The following is a 24,266-nucleotide window of genomic DNA, read 5'->3' on the forward strand; positions in this document are numbered from 1 at the left end:
AATTAGCTAACAAGGAAGAGTGGTGATTGGGTGAGTTACTTCATTGTGAAATGCTCAGGAAGATTAGAGCGCCTACAAAACCAGAAAACCCTATAATAATGGGGAATTTCAGTTATTCCCAAATTGACTGGGTACATGTCACCTCAGGACGGGCTGAAGAGATAAAATTTCTAGACACCATTAATGACTGCTTTTTGGAGCAACTAGTGCTGGAACTCACAAGGGGAGAGGCAATTCTTAATTTAGTCCTCAGTGGAGCACAGGATCTGGTCCAAGAATATAGCTGAACCACTGACCAATAGCAACAATAATGTAATTAAATTTAACATCCTTGTAGGGGAAAAATACCAAAGTGACCTAATACAGTAGCATTTGACTTCAAAAAGGGAAACTACACAAAAATGAGGAGTCTATTTCAGGGGTGAGCAAACTTTCTGGCCTGAGGGCCACATCGGGGCATAGAAATTGTATGGCGGGCCATGAATGCTCACAAAATTGGGGTTGGGGTCCGGGAGGGGGTGCAGGCTCTGGGGTGAGACTGGGGATAAGGAATTTGGGGTGTAGGAGGGTGCTTTGGGCTGGGACTGAGGGGTTTGGAGGGCAGGAGAGGGCTCAGGGCTGGGAAAGGGGTGCAGATTCTGGCTGGGGGTGCAGGCTCTGGGGTGGGGTGGGGATGAGAGGTTTGGGGAACAGGAAGGTGCTCCAGGCTGGGATCAAGGAGTTTGGAGAGCGGGAGGGGGATCAGGGCTGGGGTAGGAACTGGGGCATGGGGATAGGCTCAGGGGGGCAGGCTCCAAGTGGTGCTTACCTCAAGTGGCTCCCGAAAGTAGTGGCATGTCCCTTCTCTGGCTCCTAGGCAGAGGCGCAGCCAGGAAGCTTTACATGCTGAGTCACCCACAGGCACCGCCCCTTCAGCTCCCATTGGTGTGGCCCCTGGCCCAGCGCCCTGGCCAGAGTGCTGTAGCAGGGCCAAGCCACATGCTGCGGCCCCGACCCAGCACCCCGGCTGGAGTGGGGCTGAGCTGCGTGGTGCAGCTCTCAACCCAGTGCCCCGGATGGAGCGGGGCAAGCCACAGACCCTGCTCCCCAGCGGGAGCTCGCGGATGGCTTAAAACGGCCCATGGGCTGTAGTTTGCCCACTTCTGGTCTAGTTAAATGGAAATTAAAAGGAACAGTCACATAAGTGAAGTGCCTGCAAGTTGCATGGAAACTATTTAAGAATATCATAATAGAAGGCTCAAACTATATGTAGACACAAAGTAATAAAAAACAGTAAGAGGACCAAAACGCTCTCCCCAAAAGCATGCCACCATGGTTAAGCAACAGAATAAAAATGGCAGCCAGAGATGAAAAAGACATCCTTTAAAATTGGAACTCAAATCCTAGTGAGGATAATCTTTTGCAGATCAAGTATTAAAGTATAATAAAGCAGGTCAAGAAACAATTTGAAGAGAAACTAGCAAAAGACACAAAAACTAACAGCAATTTTTTTTAAAGTATATCAGAAGCAGGAAGCCTGCCAAACAACCAATCTGGAGGATCGAGGTGCTCTAAGTGCATTCGGCGAAGACAAGGCCATTGCAGAGCAGCTAAATTAATTCTTTGCATTGATCTTCATTGCAGAGGATGGGAGAGGAAAATTACTACACCTGATCCATTTTTTTGGGTGACAAATCTGAGGAACTGTCTCTGGTTAAGATGTCAGTAGAGGAGGTTTTGGAACAAATTGATAAATTAAATATTAATAAGTCACCAGGACCAGATGATTTTCCCCCAAGCCTTCTGAAGGAACTCAGATAAGAAATTGCTGACCTATTAACTGTGATATATAACCTATAGCTTAAACCAGACTCTGTACCAAATGACTGGCAGATAACTGATGTGATGCTGATTTGTAAAAAAGTCTTCAGAAGCAATCATAGGTCAGTAAGCCTCATTTTAGTACCAGGCAATTTGGTTGAAGCTATAGTAAAGAACAGAATGGTCAGATACACAGATGAATATGATATGTTGGAAAAAAGAGTCAACACTGCTTTTATAAAGAAAAGAAATCATGCCTCACTAACCTATTAGAATTCTTGGGGGGGGGGTCAACAACCATGTGAATAAGGCGGAGTAAGTGCATATAGAGTACTTGGACTTTCAGAGAGCCTGGGACAACGTCCCTCTCCAAAGGCTTTGTGGATACTTCCCTAAAAAAATCCTATCAGAGAGAAGCAGCACTCAAGGCTAACAGAATGTTAGGAACCATTAGAAAAAGGATAGATAAAACAGAAAATATCGATGCCACAATATAAATCTATGGCACGCCCACAACTTGAATATGGTGTGCAGTTCTGGTTCTCCATCTCAAAAATGATGTGTTAGAATTGGAAAAAATGCACAGAAGGGCAACAACGATTATTAGGGGTGTGGAAGAGCTTTCATATGAGGAGAAATTAAAAAGACTAGGACTGTTCAGCTTGGAAAACAGATGACTAAGGCAGGATACGATAGAGGTTTATGAAATCATGAGCAGGGAGGAGAAAGTGAACAGGGAAATGTCATTTAGCCCTTCACATAACACAAGCAGGGGCCACCCAATGAACTGAATTAGCAGCAGGTTTAAAACAAACATAAGGAAGTACTTTTTCCACACAATGCACAGTCAACCTGTAAAACTTGTTGCCAGGGAATGTTGTGAAAGCCAAAAATATAACTGGGTTAAAAAAAGAATTGGATAAATTCATGGAGGATAGGTCCATCATTGGCTATTAGTCAAGATGATCCGGGGCACCACCCCAAGCTCTGGGTGTCCCTAATTCACAGATTTACTTGTAAATTCTCAGAAAATTCATTCTGTACCCAATAAATGCTAGAAGTTTGGGAAGGATACACTGTATTTGTCACACAAAGGTTGAATTCATGCTTTGAGTGAAAACCAGATCTCAACCGTAATTATGGAATTGCAACCAGCACCTCAATAATACAAAGGGAGTAATACTGTATACAACCGACCATTACACAACTGGAGAAAGATGAACACAGCATTGAGCTAATTTTTTACATATATAGCATCACAATATAACAAGTAGTAAGATCTGTGGATTTATGGCAACAATTAAGTGCTAACAGAACAAATAATGGCTTCCTTTAAAAACCTACTGCGGACAACAGAAATCAAGTGAAAATAATTATGGCAATGGTAGTCTATTCTTCCTACGGAAAATAAATCCTTTACTCATATGACAACAAAAACTAGAAATAGGAAGCAAGATAACTGCCATTCATCTCCTCTGTTTATGGCATTCCCTTTATCCATGAGTTAAGATGCTGGGATGGATTTGGAGCTACTCTGTAAATAAGTAATTAATACTATACACTGATCTGATTTTTGGTATGTTTACTGTATTGATATATTGGTTTAGTTTAATAGGGTGTTGTGAGAAAAAGCATGCAGGGAGAGGAAGAATGGCTCCTGATAAGCCACTTCTCAGCAAACACTTGAGAATTGTTAAGAGACAATGCCTGGATAGTAAAAGACTCAAACACAAAATATCAAAAGAACTGTAGTGGTGTTTAAAAAGGCATCTTTTAACTCTTTAGCCAAGATGAAGCGTGTAGACTGCTGTTTCAAAATCTTTTTTTGCTAAATGCTTTGCTCATATTATTAAACAGAAGTATTGTTAAGAAGGCTGTTTTGTCACTGATTTCCACTGGTCACAGACTCTCAGAAGAACCGTAGGTAGCGGAACTCAGTTGGACCTGCTGGATAGGCATGGTTGTTACACAGGGTACTGTAGCCCAGTGCCTGGTCTAAGAGTGGAAGAATTATAGAATTCCACCTCAAGATATGTAAAAAGGATAAAGCCTGACAAAGCCTGAGGGGATTCACTCAGAGAGATCAGAAAGGGGACATAGGTGCAACTAGCTCTGGAACTGTTTACAAACGATTCCAAAGAAAATTCCCAAAGAACAACAAAAACAAGCAACAGAACCTACAGCAATGGGGTCCTACTCCATCACTAGGTTTTCTAAGCATTATGGTAGTACTAATAAATAATTTAAAAACATCGAAAGGAGACATGGAAGAAGGGGAACATGGTGAAGGAGACAGCTGAAGGCAAGAATAAAAATGTTCATGGTATATGTGAGTGAAGTAAGGAAGGGGAGAAACGTATAACAAAACCAAAATTTTGATATCAATCAACATTGGGGGAGAAGTCAATCAATGGATTTGGAGAGTGCATTTTAAAGTTCAAAACCCATAAAATAATAATATGCAATGAGAAAAAGAATCCAGTTTAGAAAGTTTATCTACAGTTCAATTATATGGTTGCAGATACAGATAAAGGGATAGATTATCCAATTGGCTAAAGTCTCTGTGTGTCATGTATGTTGCATGAAGTGGTTTTAAATCAATTGACGAAAGTCAGCACGGAATTCCGCATCTGCAGGAGAACTCTCCACTGTTGGATCTGGGGAAGGTAACTCCGTTGTCTCCTGTGGTCATTTCCCCTCATTCTAGAGGTCAGTAGATTGAGGGGTCATGACAGGGTTGTTCTTGGGGTGGGAGGCACAGGTGGGAGTTAGAGGATGAGGTGAAGCAGAGTGGCTCTAAATTATGAAGCTGCAGCCTCTTTTATGCCTTTGGATGGATTGGACAAATGAGCCCCACAGACCATGGTTCTTTTGTTCATTTATATAAATGCTGACAAATTTTGCAATTTAACATTAAGCCAGACAATGCTAGACAAATATCGGTCTCCTCTAAAAACAAGCTTTGTAAGTGTATTGGATGTATCAATTTTCTGAGAGAAACCAGCTGAAAACATTAGGCCATTTTACCTACATTCTGCTCTCCTCTAGCTAAGTCAGTTCATCGGTGGCAGAATTACACATTATTTTAGAGAAACTTAATATTTTGTTTTATATGTGTAATTCTCACATTGCTATCGGGGCTATATTTGGCAATAGGATTCCTCATGAAAACCAGTGGGCAGTTCTGCTTACAAATTCATGTTATGATATGAAGCTCTGTTTACTATATTGTTTTATGATGAATGAAGTTTGGAACACATCTGCAGGATTAAAAAAAAAAAAATTACCCTGGTAGTGGGAAAACAGGGAATAGACTTCAACTTGCCATCAAAACATGCGTAAATATTCTTTTCACAAGTCCTAACAACTCTAATACAATAATAAACTGCTAATACCTTTTTTCGAGTTTTACAAGACAAAAATCACAAAAAGAAAAGTGCCAATAACTTAATAGTTTATTAGTCAGTCAACAATATTACAAATATTTAAAAATTACTTAATATAAATAGTTGGCAGCAAACTATTCCATTACAGAGTTAAATTACCAGTACAACAGACAGACTGGAGATTTAGACACCTGGAAGATAACAGTAAAACAAACTAAATATTTAACAAAAATTTTTTAAGCTGAAGGCGATTACCTAGTGTCCATAAAAGCATGGGTTCTCTTTTTATTTAGAAAAAAATAAAAAACTGCTTTAACACCCCAATAGGAATATAAAATAAAATCAACTGAAAATATTAATTTGCATATCAAAGAACCATTTATAATTACAATCCAAACACTCCATAAACCACTTGTGCGATTCTATACAGAAACTCGGAATTAGAAACTAGTTGCTTTAATATTACAAAGATTTCAGCTCCAAAAATAATTCAACATAAAATAAACTTTAGCAATTAGCATCATAAAATTATATATTTCCACATAAAAATACAAAATAATATTAATGACAAGAATATGAAAAATTATTCCAAGTATTTTACTACTATTAAAATAAAATAAAAACCAAAAAAACAAAATAGAAATATGCATGAAAAAAGTCTCTCCTTTTGTTAGCAAAACACTATCCAAAATAACTACAATCATTTACATCAGTACAAAGATTTCTGGATTTAAAAAATAGTTGCAATGACAAAAGGGGTATCTTTTCTGACAGTAAAAAATGACACTGTGGATAAAATCTGCAAAATATGCAATGAAAAAAATAAATTTGCATTAAAAAGGTTTACACTGTTATTTTTTTTATACAAACATTAGAAACAGTATTGCACATCACAACACAGAATCGAGGTTAGTCAGCCTTCCAAAATGTGTTATATTCAAGTTTTGTAGCATCTTTGAGGAGAGGCTTTGTGCAGCCAGATGCAACAGGGATAAAATATCAAGTGTTTTCCATACACAAATATATAAATGCTAAATGTTTCCTTCTTAACAAAAAGTGTGGATTTTTTAAGTTTTTTTCCTCCACAGTCATGCTCGTGGGCAGCACTATGCACATTTGGGGAACAAAAGTGAAGAAGCTTCAAAATTACAAAAATACAATCAAAATTAACTAACAATCTTCTACAAAAATAGTAAAATAAATATGATCTGTAAAAAAATCAAATACAGTGTTCAACAGTTAGAAAATAAGAACTTGGTAGATAAAAAAAGGAAAAAAGAAAAGAAAAAGAAAGGTTGTGGTGCAGGATACGATAATTGTAACTTTAGTTGCTCCAGAAACGAAGAGACAAGTAAAACCACACATTTCAATTACTTTTACCCATGCCAAAAAGGGTAGCCTTTTTTGTTCCCCTACAGCTTAAATAGTTCTATTTAACAGGGAAAGTTATTTTCCAACATCTCCAATCATTTCAATTTTGTACTATTTTCATATGAATGTTCATTATTTAATATACTTAAAGGCTCTTCAAATTTTAAACATTAAGCAGAAAATATGAAAATAAAGTTAAAAAAATCTGCAGAATTAAATTATACCTAAGTAATTAACATTGCAAAACTACTGATTTCTTTTCTAAATTCCAAAAATTGAGGTATAGCAAAGGAGATGTCATCAGTCAAAAAAAGTGTGCCTTAAAATAGCTGACTGTTGGAAAAATCTCTCACAGAGATATAAAAATAGTGCATAACAAATGTCAAAAATGGATCAAGGTTTGGCAGGGTTTAGGTTAGAAAAGAATACTCCAAAAATCTGGAGGATCATGGTTAAGTAACAAATAGGGAACACTGACAAATAAATTAGTAAAAAGCTCTTCTTAAAACAGCATCAATTTTAAACATTAAAAACTTGAACCACAACCACAATAAAACAGCAGAATTAGACATGAACCACGTATTGTACAGTACAAAAAAAGCACATCGTAGACAACCAATATAAGATCAACACTTTGCTTACAAGAAAGATTGTCCCAAGGGATTGCAAAGAGCAATACCCTTGTAATTTCATCTCTTTAGAGTCAGACTCTTAATTCTGCATTTTAACATTTACCATTGTTGGGTGCTTGCTTAGACTGCAAAACATCTCTTTGTTCCATTAAAATGTAGGGGCTAGTTGCATTAAAAATGCTCTCAGATAGAAGAATCATTAGCAGTGTTTTTGTCCATTAGGGTTCAGTACCAAAGAAATGTATTAAATATTGCCTTTGTCCAAACTGTTTTTTTCAAAATTTGCAAGCAAGTTACTTTGATGAAGGAGTTCATTACTAGAACTCCTTCATCAAAATAAAAACACTGTACTTGCCTGTCAAGTAGCTACGTTTCATGCAACAGTGACCCCAGTTTGACAGAAGACCACAATGCACACAGGTCACACATGTAAGCAAGTTTTTAAGTCAGATTTCACTGTTGTCTTAAAGGTAAAATTTAGTTTGTTATGCAACTAGCCGACTGTATATTATACCATCTCCATTTTGACTTTACCTAGATTTAATTACTAAAGCATAATGCATTCTTATATAAGCATACTTTTTAAAAATGTATTTTGCATGGGTTTTACATTTGGTGACTGGTTAGCAGTGTGCTGGCCATCTTTGGTTTGTAGAGGAAATCTTAACCATGAACAATCAAGGGGGTTTAAATTAACTTTTTTTTTTTTTGTGTAAAATTCTAGCGTTTTACTCAAACTCATGTCTATACTACATCACCCACATTAATTAGAACCACACATCACAAATTTGCACAGGGATTACAATATTACATCCAGTCTGCATAAATCGAATTCCACTACCGACCAGGTCACAAAATGGCTGCACTTTCTAATCTAAAACTAATTTGCATATTGTACACATGGACATTTTTTTTTACTTGAGTCACAATAATGCATGCAAGTTTGTTTTTTGTAACAAATTTTGTAATTTGCTCATGCTACCTAGATTCAAGAGAGCCTTTTTTGAACATTTGCAATTAACAGTACTAGTGCATGCATATGGTGTATACAGGTAAGTAAACATGCAGTTTTTTCACATTCTAAAACTATGGCAGTTCAGGCCATATTGTGCTGCCTGCATTTTATCTGTAATGCAGTGTCTCTTAAATGTTTCAATCCCGTATTAATAGGTGGCATTACACATAACACCTATATAGCAGCATAGCTAATACAGCTTGTGATTAAAAGTGTTTAAAAATAGCTAATAAATCAGATTATCTTGAGGTATTATTTCTTGCAAGTCAAAATGGAGAGCAAAAATCAACCCTAATTTTTAGTTTATGTATACACTGAAAATAGCAACAACAATAAAAATAAGCTTTTTGTAGCAGACATATTCCATCTTCACTATTTTGCTACCTTTGGTAAATTACTGGGGCAGATCTTGAAGTTAAAAACCCATGTTTAGAAATAAGTGCACGCTTCACCCACTAAATATAGCAGCAGACTTTGTGCCCCTACGCAAAAACATTTTCTCATATCTAATTTTAACTTTACATATAAAAATAACTTGGAGAAAATACAAAAGAACATTTTATTTTAACATGAAAATATCACAAAAATTAGTAAGCCTGAGATGTAGGGTTTTGGTGAAAAACAAGAGGCTTGTAGTGTTTTGGCTGCTGATAAAGATGCATGTATTGATAGCTGGGGTGAAAAGCAGAAGAATGCACTTATTTCTTCTGCATGTCAGTATCTTCAAACACAGTAAGCCACATGCACCCTTCTTTCCTTATGTAGACGCTGGTTCACCATGCTTAGTTCCAGCGGAAGTGGATCTGACGTGGGCGGTCAGCCCCCTCTTTTACCAATGGCTTATGGAATTCACGTCCTGCACGAGAGTGGATGTTTGCCCAGCAAAACTCACAGTAATACTGCAGGCAAGTGACATTGGCACAAAAGAAAGGAGCAAACTTTCCACCACATCGTGCACCCTGGCATTCATCACACATCTGGTCATCCAACACATATGGCTTTACCTCCACCTGTTGGGAAAAAAACAAAAACAAAAAACAACCAACCCTAGTTAATGTCTTGTATTTCTGCATCAGAAAAGATTAAGCATTTTCAATTTGTTTTATGGTTGCACAACAAAAACAAAACAAAAAAGTGCAAAAATCAATGTTACAGTGAGATATGCCACAGGAACACATATCCAGATCATAATGTTAGAAATACACAAATGTTTTTGTGGACAAGTGGAGATTGCAGTCTAGCCCTTACATGGTGAAGTGTAAATTAAACCAGGAGGAGAAAAGGAAATGGAAGCCTTGGTCACTTTCACATTGCCCAGTAACATTCACTGGGAGCAAAAAGATTGTGTGTGTAAATCATTTTACACACACTTTGTTTTGCTTCCAGTTGCCTTTACCAAATTCACTCCTACAATACACATTACTTTCTACTATTTATTGAGCAAATGTTGTGCTCAGTGCTTTCAAACATGCTTCAAGGAGCATACACTTTGAACAATACTAAGTTTGTTATAAAGGACTGCTTGAGAGTATCCGGCTAATCTATATTGTTGATAAAGGTTAATACAGAAGCACTGGTTGTGAAAAATATCAATGTTCAAAAGGGACCTCAACATGACCTCTAAAGGGTATGTCTACACTGCAGTTAAACACCCACTGCTGGCCCATGTGAGCTGACTCGAACTTCTGGGCTTTTTAACTGTCGTGTAAATATTTGGGCTCAGGCTGGAGCCCAGGCTCCAGGACCCCACAAGCAGAGAGGATCCCAGAGCCCAGGCTCCAGCTTGAGCCCAAACAGCTACACTACAATTAAATAGCCTGAGTCAGCTGACAGTGGCCAGCTGTGGGTGTTTAACTGCAGCATAGACGTACATTAATTATGCACACATAATTTTGCACACAATTATTTGATCATGCAAGAATCTAGCTTGTATGCAAACCAGAGTTACACTTACCAGCTTGCTCACATCCTGTTTTAGAAACACAAATGATTGTTTGCACAGATAATTTGTGCAAATTAACAGCCATTTCAGGAATAAGACATATCAAATTTGTGGCCACCAGCCTTGGTGATACATTCCTTTAACTCCTTCTATAACAATCTATTGTGTACAAGTTAAAATAGTTAATACACTGTATTTCTAGGTGGGTTTTTTTTTGGAAAACATTTAAAATGCCATCTTTGCAACTCTCAGACTACCAGACACCTGTTTTGTATAGACAGTTTCCCCACTCCTGAACACATCTGACTGTCAGAGTGGAAAAATGGCAAGTGTCCAATGGTTAATTTGCATTAGGTCTGTGTAACTGAACTGTAACACAGAGGAAAAAGAATTTCAAAACAAAATACAAAGAAATTGACCACATCTTTAAAAAAAAAAAAAAAAAAAGCATTGTTCTCCACATTTTCCTCACTTTATAAAGAGGACATACCGCTTGTTGTCTGTCAAAACACAGTGTTGCCGCAGTTCATACTCACAAAGTGATTGCGATAAAAGGATTGTTTATCTATATACTTTAACATTAGTAAGACGCTACATAAAGATGGTATCCGTTCTGGAGCTAAGCAGTCACCCTTACCCTACTAGTTTCATACTGCTGAATGAAACAGTAAAAACTTGAATTAAAAATAAAGTATTTAAAATTTATCCTTAAACATATGAGAAAACTGGATGCAGCATGGACAAAAAGCTGCCACTCAGATGCATAATATTAATCAGCACACCACTTACCTTTAAAAAATGTGTTCTAATAAGTAGGCAAAAGTATTTCTGTTGCAAGATAGCTAAAGTTATTATATCACTTGATGTGAGTAATCGATGTAAACTCTTGAAAATGAAGTTAATTTTAAGTCAGAAACGCACTATTCTTACAACAAATGCTAATCAAATTAAAAGAAAAGGGGAACTAGCAATCCTTAAAGTTAATCCCCAAATGTTTTACATCAAAAGTCTTTTTTTTCCCCAAGTGATCCACGAGTGATCATCATTCCTGACTGGTCTACAGTACATAAAAAAATGTTGTGGGAAAAAAATAGGAAGTACACTCACTGCGCTAACCTGTATTTTTAATGCAAGCTCTACAGTCTGTATCACTGCAACAAGTCACTTTTCTAGGAGTTAAACTCAAAGCTTTTAATATGAATAGGTACCTCATGCAATAGTTATCTTTATAATTTAAAGCAACAAGTGAAGCACTGTGTATTTCAGTAAGAATAAGTGTGTGTGGGCTGAACTTCAAAATTCAAGGATCTCTGACTATCTATTGTTAGGGAGAGTGCTGTCATCAGATGTGTGCCAATGGCTCCTTAAACTCTGAAAGAACCCCAAACCCTTCAGTGGTTTCAGTTCAACCATGAAAATACTGAATCAGTGTATTAACTTATAGAATAGGAGAGCATTTCTTTTTAACCGTTTGCACTTTCTCTCTTCTCCTTTTCCTCATCTCCATGCCAATTAATATGAGTTTGGGCTTTTTAAAAAACTGAGACAAGCAAGAAAATAGTGCATAATTAAAAAAAAGATGACTCAGATAATTAGGAAAAAAGCCCACTAAAATAATCACCTTCTAATCAATGAAAGATCACACCTAACATAATCTAGTACCAAGTTAGAATACAAACCCATGTAACTATGGATGTACAAGACTGGATGGATGTTACCTGGTTTACTGCATAAATGAAGAATGTATGGCAAGTACGGTATATGTATCCAACCAGTAAAGATAGCCCATACCTCAGAGAGAGGCCAACCGACCATCTTCAAGCCAGAGTTACAGAAACGGAGTGTCAGAAAGACACAAAACTGTATCTAGAGATGTAGAGATGCATTCCATAGTGGACCATCTCACTAGGATTCCCCCAAATTTCCTGATGGGAGGCAACTTAGGTGGCAGGAAAATACACTGCTTTAGGTAGGATGCATCTTCCAACTGAGATAGAAGAGGCTGATCATTCCTCATGTACAGAGAGGATCACTCCTGGGGATGGGATTACACAGTTGAAATGAAGAAACTCTGGTCATAGGGGATTCAACCATTAGAAATTTAGGGATTGTCTATACTTTGAGTTAGCGTGCAGCAAGCCCTGGTATAATTTATAGAGCACTAGTTTGCTGCGCACTATCTGCAGGCTGAACCCCAGTACAGTGTACTAAAAGTTCCATAGTGCACGCTGATGCAACATTTTGGTGCATTGTAGCAGGGATCACACAGCATTTAATACATGGCTAGCTAGTGCACTGGAGAGTCACACACCCTCGCTTGCCAAGCTCTCCCTTGCTGTGTAAACAATCTCATAGATAGTTGGGTATATGGTAATTGTGACATCTGGTTATCTGTCTACTGAATGCAAAGGTGGAAAATCTCATGAAACATCTAGAGAATACTGGTAACAAGCTTGTGGTCATAATACCTGTACCATGATACCAATGATGTAGGGAAGTGTATGAGTAAGGACCTGGAAGCTAAATTTAGATTGCTAGGAAGTATGCATAGGTCCAGAGCCACTGTCATAGCTTTCTATGCCATGCCTCCAGTTCCACAGGCTGGGGCCAGCTAAACAGGGAGCATTGAGACCCTGAAGTTCATGGATGAGAAGATGGTGTAAAGAGGAAGGCTTTAAATTTACTAGGTCCTGAGGAGCGTTTTAGAGAAAGGAGAGCCTATACAGAAGGGATGGGCTTCACCTTAATCACAGTGAAATCAGCCTGCTGGAACATAAAATGATATTTTGGGGGACTGTTCAAAGCAGAGCTTGGGGTAGGGGTTAAGGAAAACAAAAGGCATCTCTGTATCAAGTAAAGGATAGAACAGAAACAACAGCTAAACTGGGTCAGGCAGAAGTCAAGTTCACAGAGGTAATTTCTGTTAAAATCAACATGATGTCAGACTGAGGAGTTAAATAAAAATAGGCACGTGGTCAAAAACTATAAATATTTATATTCAAATGCAAGAATGCAAGATGAAGAGCACAATTATATGAACTAGAAAGTCTGCCAATGGAAGAGGACCTTGGCATAACAGAATTACAGAAACATGGACGAATGCAAAAACCGAAACCAAACATGGATACTATAATTCCTGGGTATAAATCATATAAGAAATACATATTAGATTGTAGAAACAGGAGAGGAGTGCCACATCTAAAATATTCCATAGAATCTATTCAGACAGTCCTCACCACCCAAAAGTTATAACTCCAAGTTATAAGAATACAAAGCAGGGTCTGTACTACTACAGACCAGAAGGAGGAAATTGATCTCTCTCAATGTTCTGAACTCAAAGACCATAATAAAGTCTAATAAAATTATATTAAATGAAGACTTCAACTACCTTCATATAAACTTGTCAAATATCTTAGTGGGACAAGAAAAAAAAATCAACGCCTTCTTAAATAATTGGTTTGTGGAACTGCTAGGGTTACTGAGTAAACAAGAGAAGCTCATCTCAACTTAGTCCTCAGTAACACACAGGAGTTGGTCCAAGAAACATCTACAGTTGAACCAGTAAGTAACAGTACACACAATAAAATTAAATGCAACATAACTGAGGGGAGAAAGGTACCACAAGCTGAAAAAGGGGACTTCAAAAAGACCCTAAAGTCAAAGCTAAAAAAGTTACAATCCTAACATTTAGCACAGATGCTACTTACAAAAGAAAAAAAAAAAGACTCAGAAAAATGCAGATTTAAACGAAAAAGGAAAGCAGGAAGCCAGAAAGTAAATCAGTATGGCTAAATGGCAAGTTTCAAGAGGTTACTTAAATAACACAGATAAACTTTCAGAAAATGGAAAATCAATGTTAATGAAAGACCAAAGACTACATCAGATACTATGTCAGAAGAAAATTAAGAGGGATCAAATGGAATTTGAAGAGCAAATAGCTAGAGGAAAAAACCCAAGCAGGTTATTTGTTGTTTAGTAACAAGCTTCCCCATGATTGCCCTCATGTTCTAAAAACCTTTATGTTGAGTCTTGATTAATTGTAGTTATATCCAAATGATGTTTGGGAAGCTGAAATCTTGTGGGTGTACACTGTATCCAAATACTGTGGTTTTGATCTAGGTATTTGTTGTTCTCTGCCCCCACTGTTTAGAAATCTGTGAGCACATGCCCACATCAGTTTTACCTTAGATTTTTATTTTTTCCTTCAAGTATCTAACTCCTTCCCCCTAAATTATATCACTTCATAGAATCATAGCATTAGACAGGACCTCAAGGGTCATCTACTCTAACCCCTACAAAAATACAAGATTTGTTGGGGTTAAACCATCCAAGACAGATGGCTATCCATTCTCTTTTTGAAAACTTCCAGTGAAGGAATTTCCACAACCTTCCTAGGCAATCTGTTCCATTGTCCTACTGTTCTTACAGTTAGGAAGTTTTTCCTGAGATTTAATCTAAATCTATGTTTTAGTTTGAACCCATTGCCTCCTGTCCTGTCTTCTGTGGCAAAAGAGAACAACTTTTCTCCATCTTTTTTATGGCAGCCTTTCAAGTATTTGAAGACAACGATCATGTTCCCCCTTAATCTCCTCTTTTCCAAGCTAAACATATGCACTTCCTTCATATTTTATATATATTATATAAAATCACACACACACACACACACACACAGAGGGATCTCTGCTATTCCAATTGCCTTCTTGGCACCCAGAGGCCCTTCAAAATTTCTGGTGACCTAAATGCCATGAAAGAGAACAGTCTATTCAGAAGTTAAAGCTTCTTTTCACAAGTGTAGAAACAGGACTCATGAGCAAAATGATGTTCTTTGTCAAGCTTTTCATTTATTTTAGGATTCTCCCCCACCATTCCTTTTCCCTTTTCCAAAAACATAGGTATCAGTCCTTATGAGCAGCCTTATCAGCAACTATTTAATGTCTTAAGAAAAGTCATCTAATTTGAAGCTAACAGAAAATAATTAATTACATTTAAATATTGCTCACTGTGACAGGGTGCACTTGTCCGGCACTGGACAAGTCGGGGTTAACCTCGTACTTTGGGAGAGGAAGCCACGCCCCCACACCTCTGCTGGGAATACTCCAATTGGAGCGTCAGTATAAAAGGGAGCAGCCCAGCTCAGTCAAGGCTGACCACCGAAGTGAGAGGATGCACGCTCCAGGCTCCTGCCCAGGAGCTGCTGGAGCCTAAGACTGTGGAGGCCAAGCCTGCCGAGATCAGGACAGCCATTTGCAGACACCCAGGTGACACTGGAACCATCGGGAGCTTCACAGGCCAGAGACCACACCACTGGAAGACACAGTAGGAAGTAGCCCAGGGGAGCTAGACATTGATCTGGTTGTAGGACCGGGTGTTAAGTCAGTGTGGTTTGGACGGATCCCCACTGACTCAGAGGCAAATACACTTGCTGCTAATAGGGCCTTGGACTAGGACCCAGTGGAGTTGGGAGGGTCTGGGCCCCCTCCCCTGGCCACCTTCCCCCCCCACAGGAGGTGGACCATCCTCTTCTCACCTCCAAACCCTGCAGCCCTGTGAGGAAGAGCAGCCATATTGACTCTTGCGACTAGGCCATGCAGCCTTGCAAGAGAGAGCAACACAAGAAAAAATTAAAATCTAAATGTATATTTAAATTTCCTTTATAAGGTCAGTGGCTATCTATACAAATAGCATTAGAAAATTAATTATAAAAAATATTGCATTTCTTTAGCTTGACCAATATTTCCATGCACTATTTTATATGAATAATTCAACCAAAAAAAAACAAACCCCACAACAACCCAAATTACCTTTGATACATCTCACAAGTCTATGGGGCAAAGAATCAGATAAGGACAGCATTAACAAATGGCCAAACCTAACAAAAAGTCATCCTCATGAAGTTTTATATTTCTGTCAATTTGGAAACAGTAAATGTAGAACTGAAAATATTAATTCTCTCAACAGCAGCTTATTGGATTGGGTAAAAACTACATTGTGAAGAAAAAAATCTTTAAAAAGACCTACTTTGAAAAACTATTCAGTAAAAATGGCATTTTGAGGAGCATTATTTTTATTTCAGTGTCCCAAATTAAGTTTGTTCACTATACATATCAAAGGATTTTTCTTCTAACTACAAGCCGTGCAAACTCATCATAAGGTCTCAAAGTCAAGCTGTATTCTTTTTGGCTCATGTATCAACACCACAAGTAAGATTTGCTGGCTAAAGTTCCAATCTTTCTATTAGAAATGGGTGTGCACAGAGCCATTACTTTTAATAGAACTCAGCATAGATATAAGGGTTTGCCTATTCAGAAGCAATAGCAGAAGAGAGGCCCAAATTATGCCTCTGGATTACATCCACACAACCTTGTTTCCTTCAATGTTTAGTTTAAGGATGAGACAAAAAACGAGGGGGATTATGACAGCAGTATACAAAACACAGAAGGTATCTTGGATGCTTGGATTTACCTTCTCTCATAGCAAAAGAACAAAGGGACAAATCAATGAAAATGAAAAGCAATAAAGCAGACCTTTTGTTTGAAGTCAAAAGAGATATAAAACCCCTCATGTTTCAATGCAGAAGTCAACCTCTAAATTGGCAGGGGTTAGGTAATATTTCCTTTATGTGCCATTTATTCCATAATTGTGCCCAAACCCTCCTCAGGACCTTCTCTTGGTGGCAGAGACAGGACATCAGACTAGATAGCCCACTGGTCTGATCCTGTATTGCTATCCCTATGCTCCTGCAAGTGATGTTCCTAAGCTAAATCATCTGGTAACAAACAGGCGGAAGAGAAAGATAGAAAACCTCCCTTTAATTAAAATTGCATTCAAGTTGCATTCAAATACATACCCAATGAACAATAAAAGACACTGAGGACATACGATGATCTGTTCTGGACAACTAATTTCTAGTGGCCTAATTCATCTTTCATTTAAAAAAATGAAAACCTCAGGAGATTTCTGCTTCCTAGTTTAGTGAATTAGTTTCACAGCTTCATTACACTTTCATTTACCATAGTTACAGTGAAAAAACTAATCAAAGCCACAGCATGGAGAATTTATATATTTGAAACATTTAACAGCTGCAAGAGTACAGTTAGAAATACTGATTTCTTATGTGAAATGTAATGCCAGAAATTAACAGTCCAACAGCCATAATTAACCAGGTGTTAATGTGGCAAACAAATAGGCAATGTTTTATGCATCTGACACTCTTCATACAGGACACTGAATTTAAAACAAAGACATTAAGTTCTTTGCCTTTTGATATCTCTCAAATACACCCTGGTCCAAAAACTTACTTAACCTCAGTGTACTACTTACGTAAAACATAAGGGTTTTAAAGCTTTCAGAAACTGTGATCCAGTATTATACCGTTTTTATACAACATTTTATTACCTTCAGAAAATTGTGTACACAAGCATCTGTCGAAAGTATGAGATTTAATTCCCTTTATGTATTTAGAAGTAGTACTCTTTTCTATATATCAGTATTTGGACGAAAGCACAATATAAAAGCCCCAAACAAACAAAACGAACTAACTGGGATCCCATTATGCAGGGGAATGTACAAACACATGGGAATGTAACTAACTAATTTGAAATGAAGGAATAATTGAGTGTTATGAACAGTAGAATCAGCAGGATAAAATAATAAGGTCAGATTACATAACTTAGCTATTGTGACAAAGTTCCTCCTCTGCCTTGGTGGGTCCTGCGCTTATTGGCGAATTTGCTTGCCTCAGCGATTCACGGCAGCCCTCAGTTTGGCCACTTTTGCTAGTGGCTCAAACCTGCCATTCACTCAGCTACCTCATCACTGGCCAGCATGGGAAAAAGGAAGGAGAACAATCCCTGCAGTCTCTGCTGATCCACCATGTGGGTAGGGGAACAGACCAGAGACCTTCCCTTCTGGTGGAACCCACAGTCCAGGTCAACTCCTCCTGTGTCTGATCAGGAGCTGGGAGGTTTGCGGGGAACCCGGGCCTGCCCTCTACTCCGGGTTCCAGCCCAGGGTCCTGTGGAATGCAGCTGTCTAGAGTGCCTCCTAGAACAGCTGCGCGACAGCTACAACTCCCTGGGCTACTTCCCCATGGCCTCCTCCCAACACCTTCTTTATCCTCACCATAGGACCTTCCTCCTGGTGTCTGATAATGCTTGTACTCCTCAGTCCTCCAGCAATACGCCTTCTCACTCTCAGCACCTAGTGCCTCTTACTCCTAGCTCCTCGCACCAACACCACAAACTGAAGTGAGGTCCTTTTTAAACTCAGGTGTCCTGATTAGCCAGCCTGCCCTAATTGATTCTAGCAGCTTCTTAATTGGCTCCAGGTGTCCTAATTAGCCTGCCAGCCTGAATTTGTTCCAGCAAGTTCCTTCTTATTCTGGAACTGCCCCGTTACCTTTACCCAGGGAAAATGGACCTGCTTAATCTGGGACTAACATATCTGCCTTCTATATTGGCTGAGTCGACCATCATGACACCAGACCAGAAATATAAACACAATGCAAAATGGGAGGCCTTTAAATGCCAGTTGATATCTAAATTTCCTGAACATAGATATGTTGCGGATCATTTGAACCACTTGAATGTGACTAAAAAATAGACACACTCTTAAATCATATCTATTCACTTTTGGCATATTTGCAATGGTCTACCATCTGATCTGTTGTAGGCTGTTCAACACCTTTTATGGAAAATTTTGTACTGGGTATAAAAATGTTGGGATAAGGATGTGAATCAGATGAACATTTGTCTTCTGTTAATATATGTAGAGTTAATGACTTAAAATCAATCATACAGGAAAAAAAAACACACTCTCCTGTAGCCATCTGGCCTGACCCTGTCACACTATGTACATAATCTGATCGTACTAGAATATTGTTTTCCTTTAGAAAAAATGAGAAGCTATCTTAGACTACTGATCAATGTGGCCATCACTAGCTTCATTATTTTCTGTACAAATATAGCATTTCAATATAAATTTTACAATAGCTCTATGGGTCTGATACCAGATTTATCAAATTAAAGTCGCATAATCAAAGCAGCTATCTTGCTTAAAATTTGTTTCATTTTAAAGACATGTCAAAGATTAGGCCCATATTTTAGATTCCCCAAAATCTAATATTAACAATAAATATGTTCTAATAGAGAAGAAGAAAAATGTTAGCAGTGTGTTAGCATTTAAACATTCTTCTGCAGTGTTTACACCCCAATACTATAGCACAGAGGTTGGTAACTTATGGCATGTGTGCCAAAGATGGCCCACAAGCCGATTTTTAATGGCACGCTGCTGCCTGCTGGGTCCCAGCCGCCCGCCCCACTCAGCCCACTGCCAAACCCAGGCTGGTAGTGGGCTGAGCGGGGCTGGCGGCCAGGACGCCGGCAGGCAGCAGTGTGCCATTAAAAATCCTGCCCGCCCCAGCCCACTCTTCTCCGCCCCCCTGCACTGCCGGGGGCAGGGTGAAGAAGCTTGGTTCTGCTGGCTGCTGCTGCAGGGCAGGCAAGCTCCCCCCACTCCCCTGCATCTTCCCCCAGCGTGCTGGGTTCCTGCCCTTCCTCCTCTCCCTCCATGCCACTAATCAGCTGATGGCACTTGCGAGGGAGGGGGAGAAGTGGAGCGGCAGCATGCTCGCTGCTCTGGGGAGGAGGCGGAAAAGAGGTGGGGACGGGGCCGTGGGAACGGAATCAGGGCATATCCCCTCCAGCCCCTTGCCGTGAGCCACTCTGGGCAGGGCACTGGGAGCAGCCCCACGACCCAGGCCCACACTCCCAGCCCTCTGCCCTGACTCCTGCACCCCCCTCACATACTCCCAGCCCTCTGCCCTTACCCTTGCATCCCCACACACCCCAGCCTCCTGTCCTGACCCCTGCACCCCCCATGACCCCAGCCCTGACACCAGCACCCACCCACACATACCCAGCTCCCCCACACCCCATGCCCAGACTCCTGAACCCTCCTCACATGCCCTCAGCATGTGACTGACTCTTGCACCCCCCACATTCCCACCCCCACTGTGAGCACCGAACAGGAGCTCCTGCATCCCCCCCTACATTCCCACTTGCACCCCTTGCACCAAATGGAAGCTGCCCAGGTAAGCACTCCACACCTAAACCTCCTGCCCCAATCCTGAGCCCCCTCCCTCACTCTAGCTCCTGGCCAGACCCTACACCCCAACCCCCAGCCTGCTCCTTCACCCCCAGCCCTGTGCTCAGTGCACTCCCACCCTCAGCTCAGTGCAGAGAGAAAGAGAATGGGATAGAACCAGGGAGAAGGTAGGTACCCACTCTATGTGGGCAGGGCCGGGATCCCAGACCGGCAGTGGGCTAAGCGGGGCCGGCAGCTGGGACCCCAGCAAATGGAACCCCAGACCAGCAGCGGGCTGAGCCGCTCAGCCCACTGCCAGTCTGGGGTCCCAGCCACCAGCCCCACTCAGCCCGCTGCCAGTCTGGGGTTCTGGCTGCCGGCCCTTTGCCAGCCGGGGTCCCGGCCGCAGGCCCCCGCTCAGCGTAAGATCAGCATTTTAAATGAAGCTTCTTGAACATTTTGAAAACCTTGTGTACTTTACATACGAGAATAGTTTAGTTATATAATATATAGACTTATAGAGAGAGACCTTCTAAAAAACGTTAAAATGTATTACTGGCATGCGAAATCCTAAAGTAAAGTGAATACATGAAGACTCGGCACACCACTTCTGAAAGGTTTCACAACAACAATCTGAAAGTGAAACTGACTAGGAAACAAAATTGAAATTTACTAATCTATTCTCATTAATCCAGAAGACTAAAATGCAAAAAAACAAACATAAGCGTTTAATAGGTAAATTCAAGGTTCCAATTATTCAGAGATTAAATTGCAGTAAGTAATATGTAAAATGGAATTTAGGAGGACTAACAGATTTTGAAGAGGAAATAGCTGAAATATAAAAAAATCCCAAGAGATTTTTCAAGTATATCAGAAGCATAAAGCAGGCACACAAATCAGTGGATCTTCTGTATCGCCAAGGGACAAAGGAGGCAATTAGAAGAAGATAAGAACATTGCTGACAAGCTAAATAATTTCTCTGCATCAGTTTTCACCTCAGATGATGTTAGGAAGATAACTACACCAGAACTCCTTTTTTTCTGGAAATAAAAGATAAGGTACTATCAGACATTGAGAAATCAGAAGAAGAGGTGTCGAAACAAGCGGATAATCTAAAAAGCAGTAAGTCACTATGTCAGGATGGTATACATCCAAGAGTACTGAAGAAGCTCAAGGATGATGTGGCTGAACTGCAAGCAAAGAACATGCATTCTTCTCATTAAAAGTAGGCTTAAGGACTGAAGGGTAGCAAAAATTGTACCAATACATAAAAAAGGTTCCAGGGGTGATCCAGGTACAGACCAGTATGCCTTACTTCTGTACCTTGTAAATTCATTGAAATTACAATTAAAACCAGAATAATAAAATACCTAGAAGATCATATGATATGATATAGTCGAACCAGCATGGTTTCTGCAAAGAGAAATAATGTCTCACTAATCTATTAGAATTCTTTGAATGGATCAATATAGTAATAGATAAAGGAGAAACTGCTGACATTTATTTAAGACGATCAAAAAGGTCCCTCACAAAAGGCTACTAAAGAAGCTAAGTAGCCATGGAAATATAAGGGAGCATATTGTCTTGGATTGAAAACTGGTTAAAAAATAAGGAACAAAGAATAGAAATAAATGGTCAATTATCATCATGGCGAAAGGCTAACAGAGGGTGCCTTAGGGTTCCATACTAGGAACGTTCTTTAATATTTATTAATGATGTGGCTAAGCAGAGAAGTGGCAAAATTTGTAGATGAGAAAGTTATTTAAGTTAGTCAAATCCAAAGAAGAATGTGAGGAACTTCAGAGGGACCTAACCAAACTAGGTGAATGGGCAACACAGTGGCAGACAAAGTTCCAGGTAAATAAATGCAAAGCAAACACAAAGTGGAAGGAAAAATTTGAATTATGCATTCACCTTACAGGGTTGTAAATTACTTTATTAACTCAGTAAAGGTACCTGGGCATCATTGTGACAGATCAATGAAGACTTTTGTGCATGACACAGCTGCAGTCACAAAAGCAAACAAGGTGTTAGGATGCATAAGGAACAGGATGAAGAATAATACAGAAAATATTATAGTACCATTTTATAAATCAATGCTGTACTCCTCATCTGGAATACTGAGTGGAATATCCACCTCAAAAAGTGTATAGCAGAATTAGAGAGGATTCAGAGAAGGGAAATTAAAATGTCAGGGGCATGGAAAAATTCATATAAAGAGATATCGAAAAGTTTGGGATTGTTTACCTTAGAAAGGCAAGGAATAAAAAAGGACCCAAAATAAAAGTACATGAAAGAAAGAATGGTACAGGGAAGATAGACTGGTGCTTTGGTTCTCCCTGGCTCACAACACAAGAACCAGGTGACATTCAATGAAACTGAAAAGCAGTAAATTCAAGATTGGTAAAAAGAAATACTTTTTCCACTCACGGCGTAATTCAACTGTGGAATTAGACTACCACAGTATGTCACAGAAGCGGAGAACTTAGAGGGCATGGACATTTATACGGATAACAAGAATATCCAAAGTTATATCAGTTAATGCAAGCAAAGTGTTTTGGAACACATACACACACTCACACTCTCTCTCCAGTGCTTAGAGCCATCTCTGTTGGGGATAAGGAAGAGAACTTCATGGGGCATATTATATCAGATCTGCCTCATGTGGGATTCTAGCATCTTCCTCTGAAGCATTTAGCACTGGCCATTACAGAAGACAAGATACTGGACTAGATGGACCATTGGTCTGATCCAGTAGAGCCATTCAGAAATTCCTGTTTCAGTTTCCCAGTAACACAGCTAAGGAATATTTAAACAGGATTCATAATCTGACAATATGCCTTCAATGTTCCTTTAGAAAAGTTAAATGACTATTATTTATCACCATGGCATGATAAACTTACTGTCTACCCATTTATGGCCAGCATCACCATAATATCAGAGTTCCTCATAATTATTCATGTATTTATCCTCACAACACCCTTGTGGGGTAGTGAAGTGCTATTATTCCCATTTTGGGGATAGGAACTGAGGCAGACACAGATTAAGTGACTTGTCCAAGATCACAAAGGATAACTGTGGCAGAGCAGGAATTGAACCCTGGACTTTAGAGTCTCAGCCCACAACCCAAACCACACGGTTATTCTTCTTCCCACATAAATACCTATTAGCCAAAGGGCTAAAAACCTATTAGCCAGAGATGGATACGGAAGATGAGAAGGGGAGGTCTGACCAATAAAATTAATGCCTTCATGAAAAGTCCAGTCCACTCTCTTGCCCCACATACAGAATTGCTGGGAAGGAACCCTACCTGAGGGCTTCAACTTCTACTTCATTCTCTAGTTAATAGATGTATGAAAAATGTGAAGCTATTCCTCAGTCTTCTCGGTTTGCTTAAAGCAGTGGTTTTCAAACTTTTGTATTGGTGACCCCTTTCACATAGCAAGCCTCTGAGTGCAACCTTATAAATTAAAAATACTTGAATATATTTACCACCATTATAAACGCTGGATGCAAAGCAAGGTTTGGGGTGGAGGCTGAAAGCTTGCGACCGCCCACGTAATAACCTCGCACCCCCTGAGAGGTCCCGACCCCCAGTTTGAGAACCCCTGGCTGAAAGGAATAAGGCATTCCCTCTCCCCACCACAGCCAGGAGGTTCTAATGAGAGGTACTATTTTTCTCTCAGTCTTTGGCTTGCTATAATGGAGAGGGAATCTCCACTACTCTAACCTTCCTCCTCTTTACCCAGATTCCTTTTTGGGAACACCCTCTCCGTGATAAAGCTCCAACAACTGCCACTACCAATAGTTTTCCAAAGCAGCAACATACTGTACTTAAACTGACATAATTTATGTCAGTTTCCTTGCTGCCCACATGCTTCTAAATAGCAGTAGTGAAACTGACCAATCTTATCAGTATCATTTTGATTTTTGCTTTGGGAAGCTATGAGCAGCCCTGGATACACAGGAATTGTCCATCTGCAAACTCAGGAAGACAGCACTTCACCGGTGCACATTTAAAAAGCTGTCTCTACAAT

At 39.5% G+C, this 24,266-nt stretch overlaps 1 protein-coding gene across 6 annotated transcripts in view; it reads right to left on the reverse strand.

Annotated features, from left to right (window-relative positions):
- Window positions 1–5,237: 5,237 nt before the first annotated feature.
- CPEB2 (cytoplasmic polyadenylation element binding protein 2) overlaps window positions 5,238–24,266 on the reverse strand; it is a 92,226-nt gene continuing 73,197 nt past the window's right edge. For 5 of the 6 annotated variants that reach the window (XM_073342482.1, XM_073342480.1, XM_073342478.1 and 2 more), the window contains one exon: window positions 5,238–9,214. In XM_073342482.1, the coding sequence (XP_073198583.1) occupies window positions 8,987–9,214 (228 nt within the window). In that variant the 3' untranslated portion in view covers window positions 5,238–8,986. The remainder of the gene's footprint in view (window positions 9,215–24,266) is intronic. The other variant, XM_073342483.1, reaches the window with a different exon arrangement.

Source organism: Lepidochelys kempii, chromosome 4 (genome assembly GCF_965140265.1).
Source record: "Lepidochelys kempii isolate rLepKem1 chromosome 4, rLepKem1.hap2, whole genome shotgun sequence".
Taxonomy (NCBI): Eukaryota; Metazoa; Chordata; order Testudines; family Cheloniidae; genus Lepidochelys; species Lepidochelys kempii.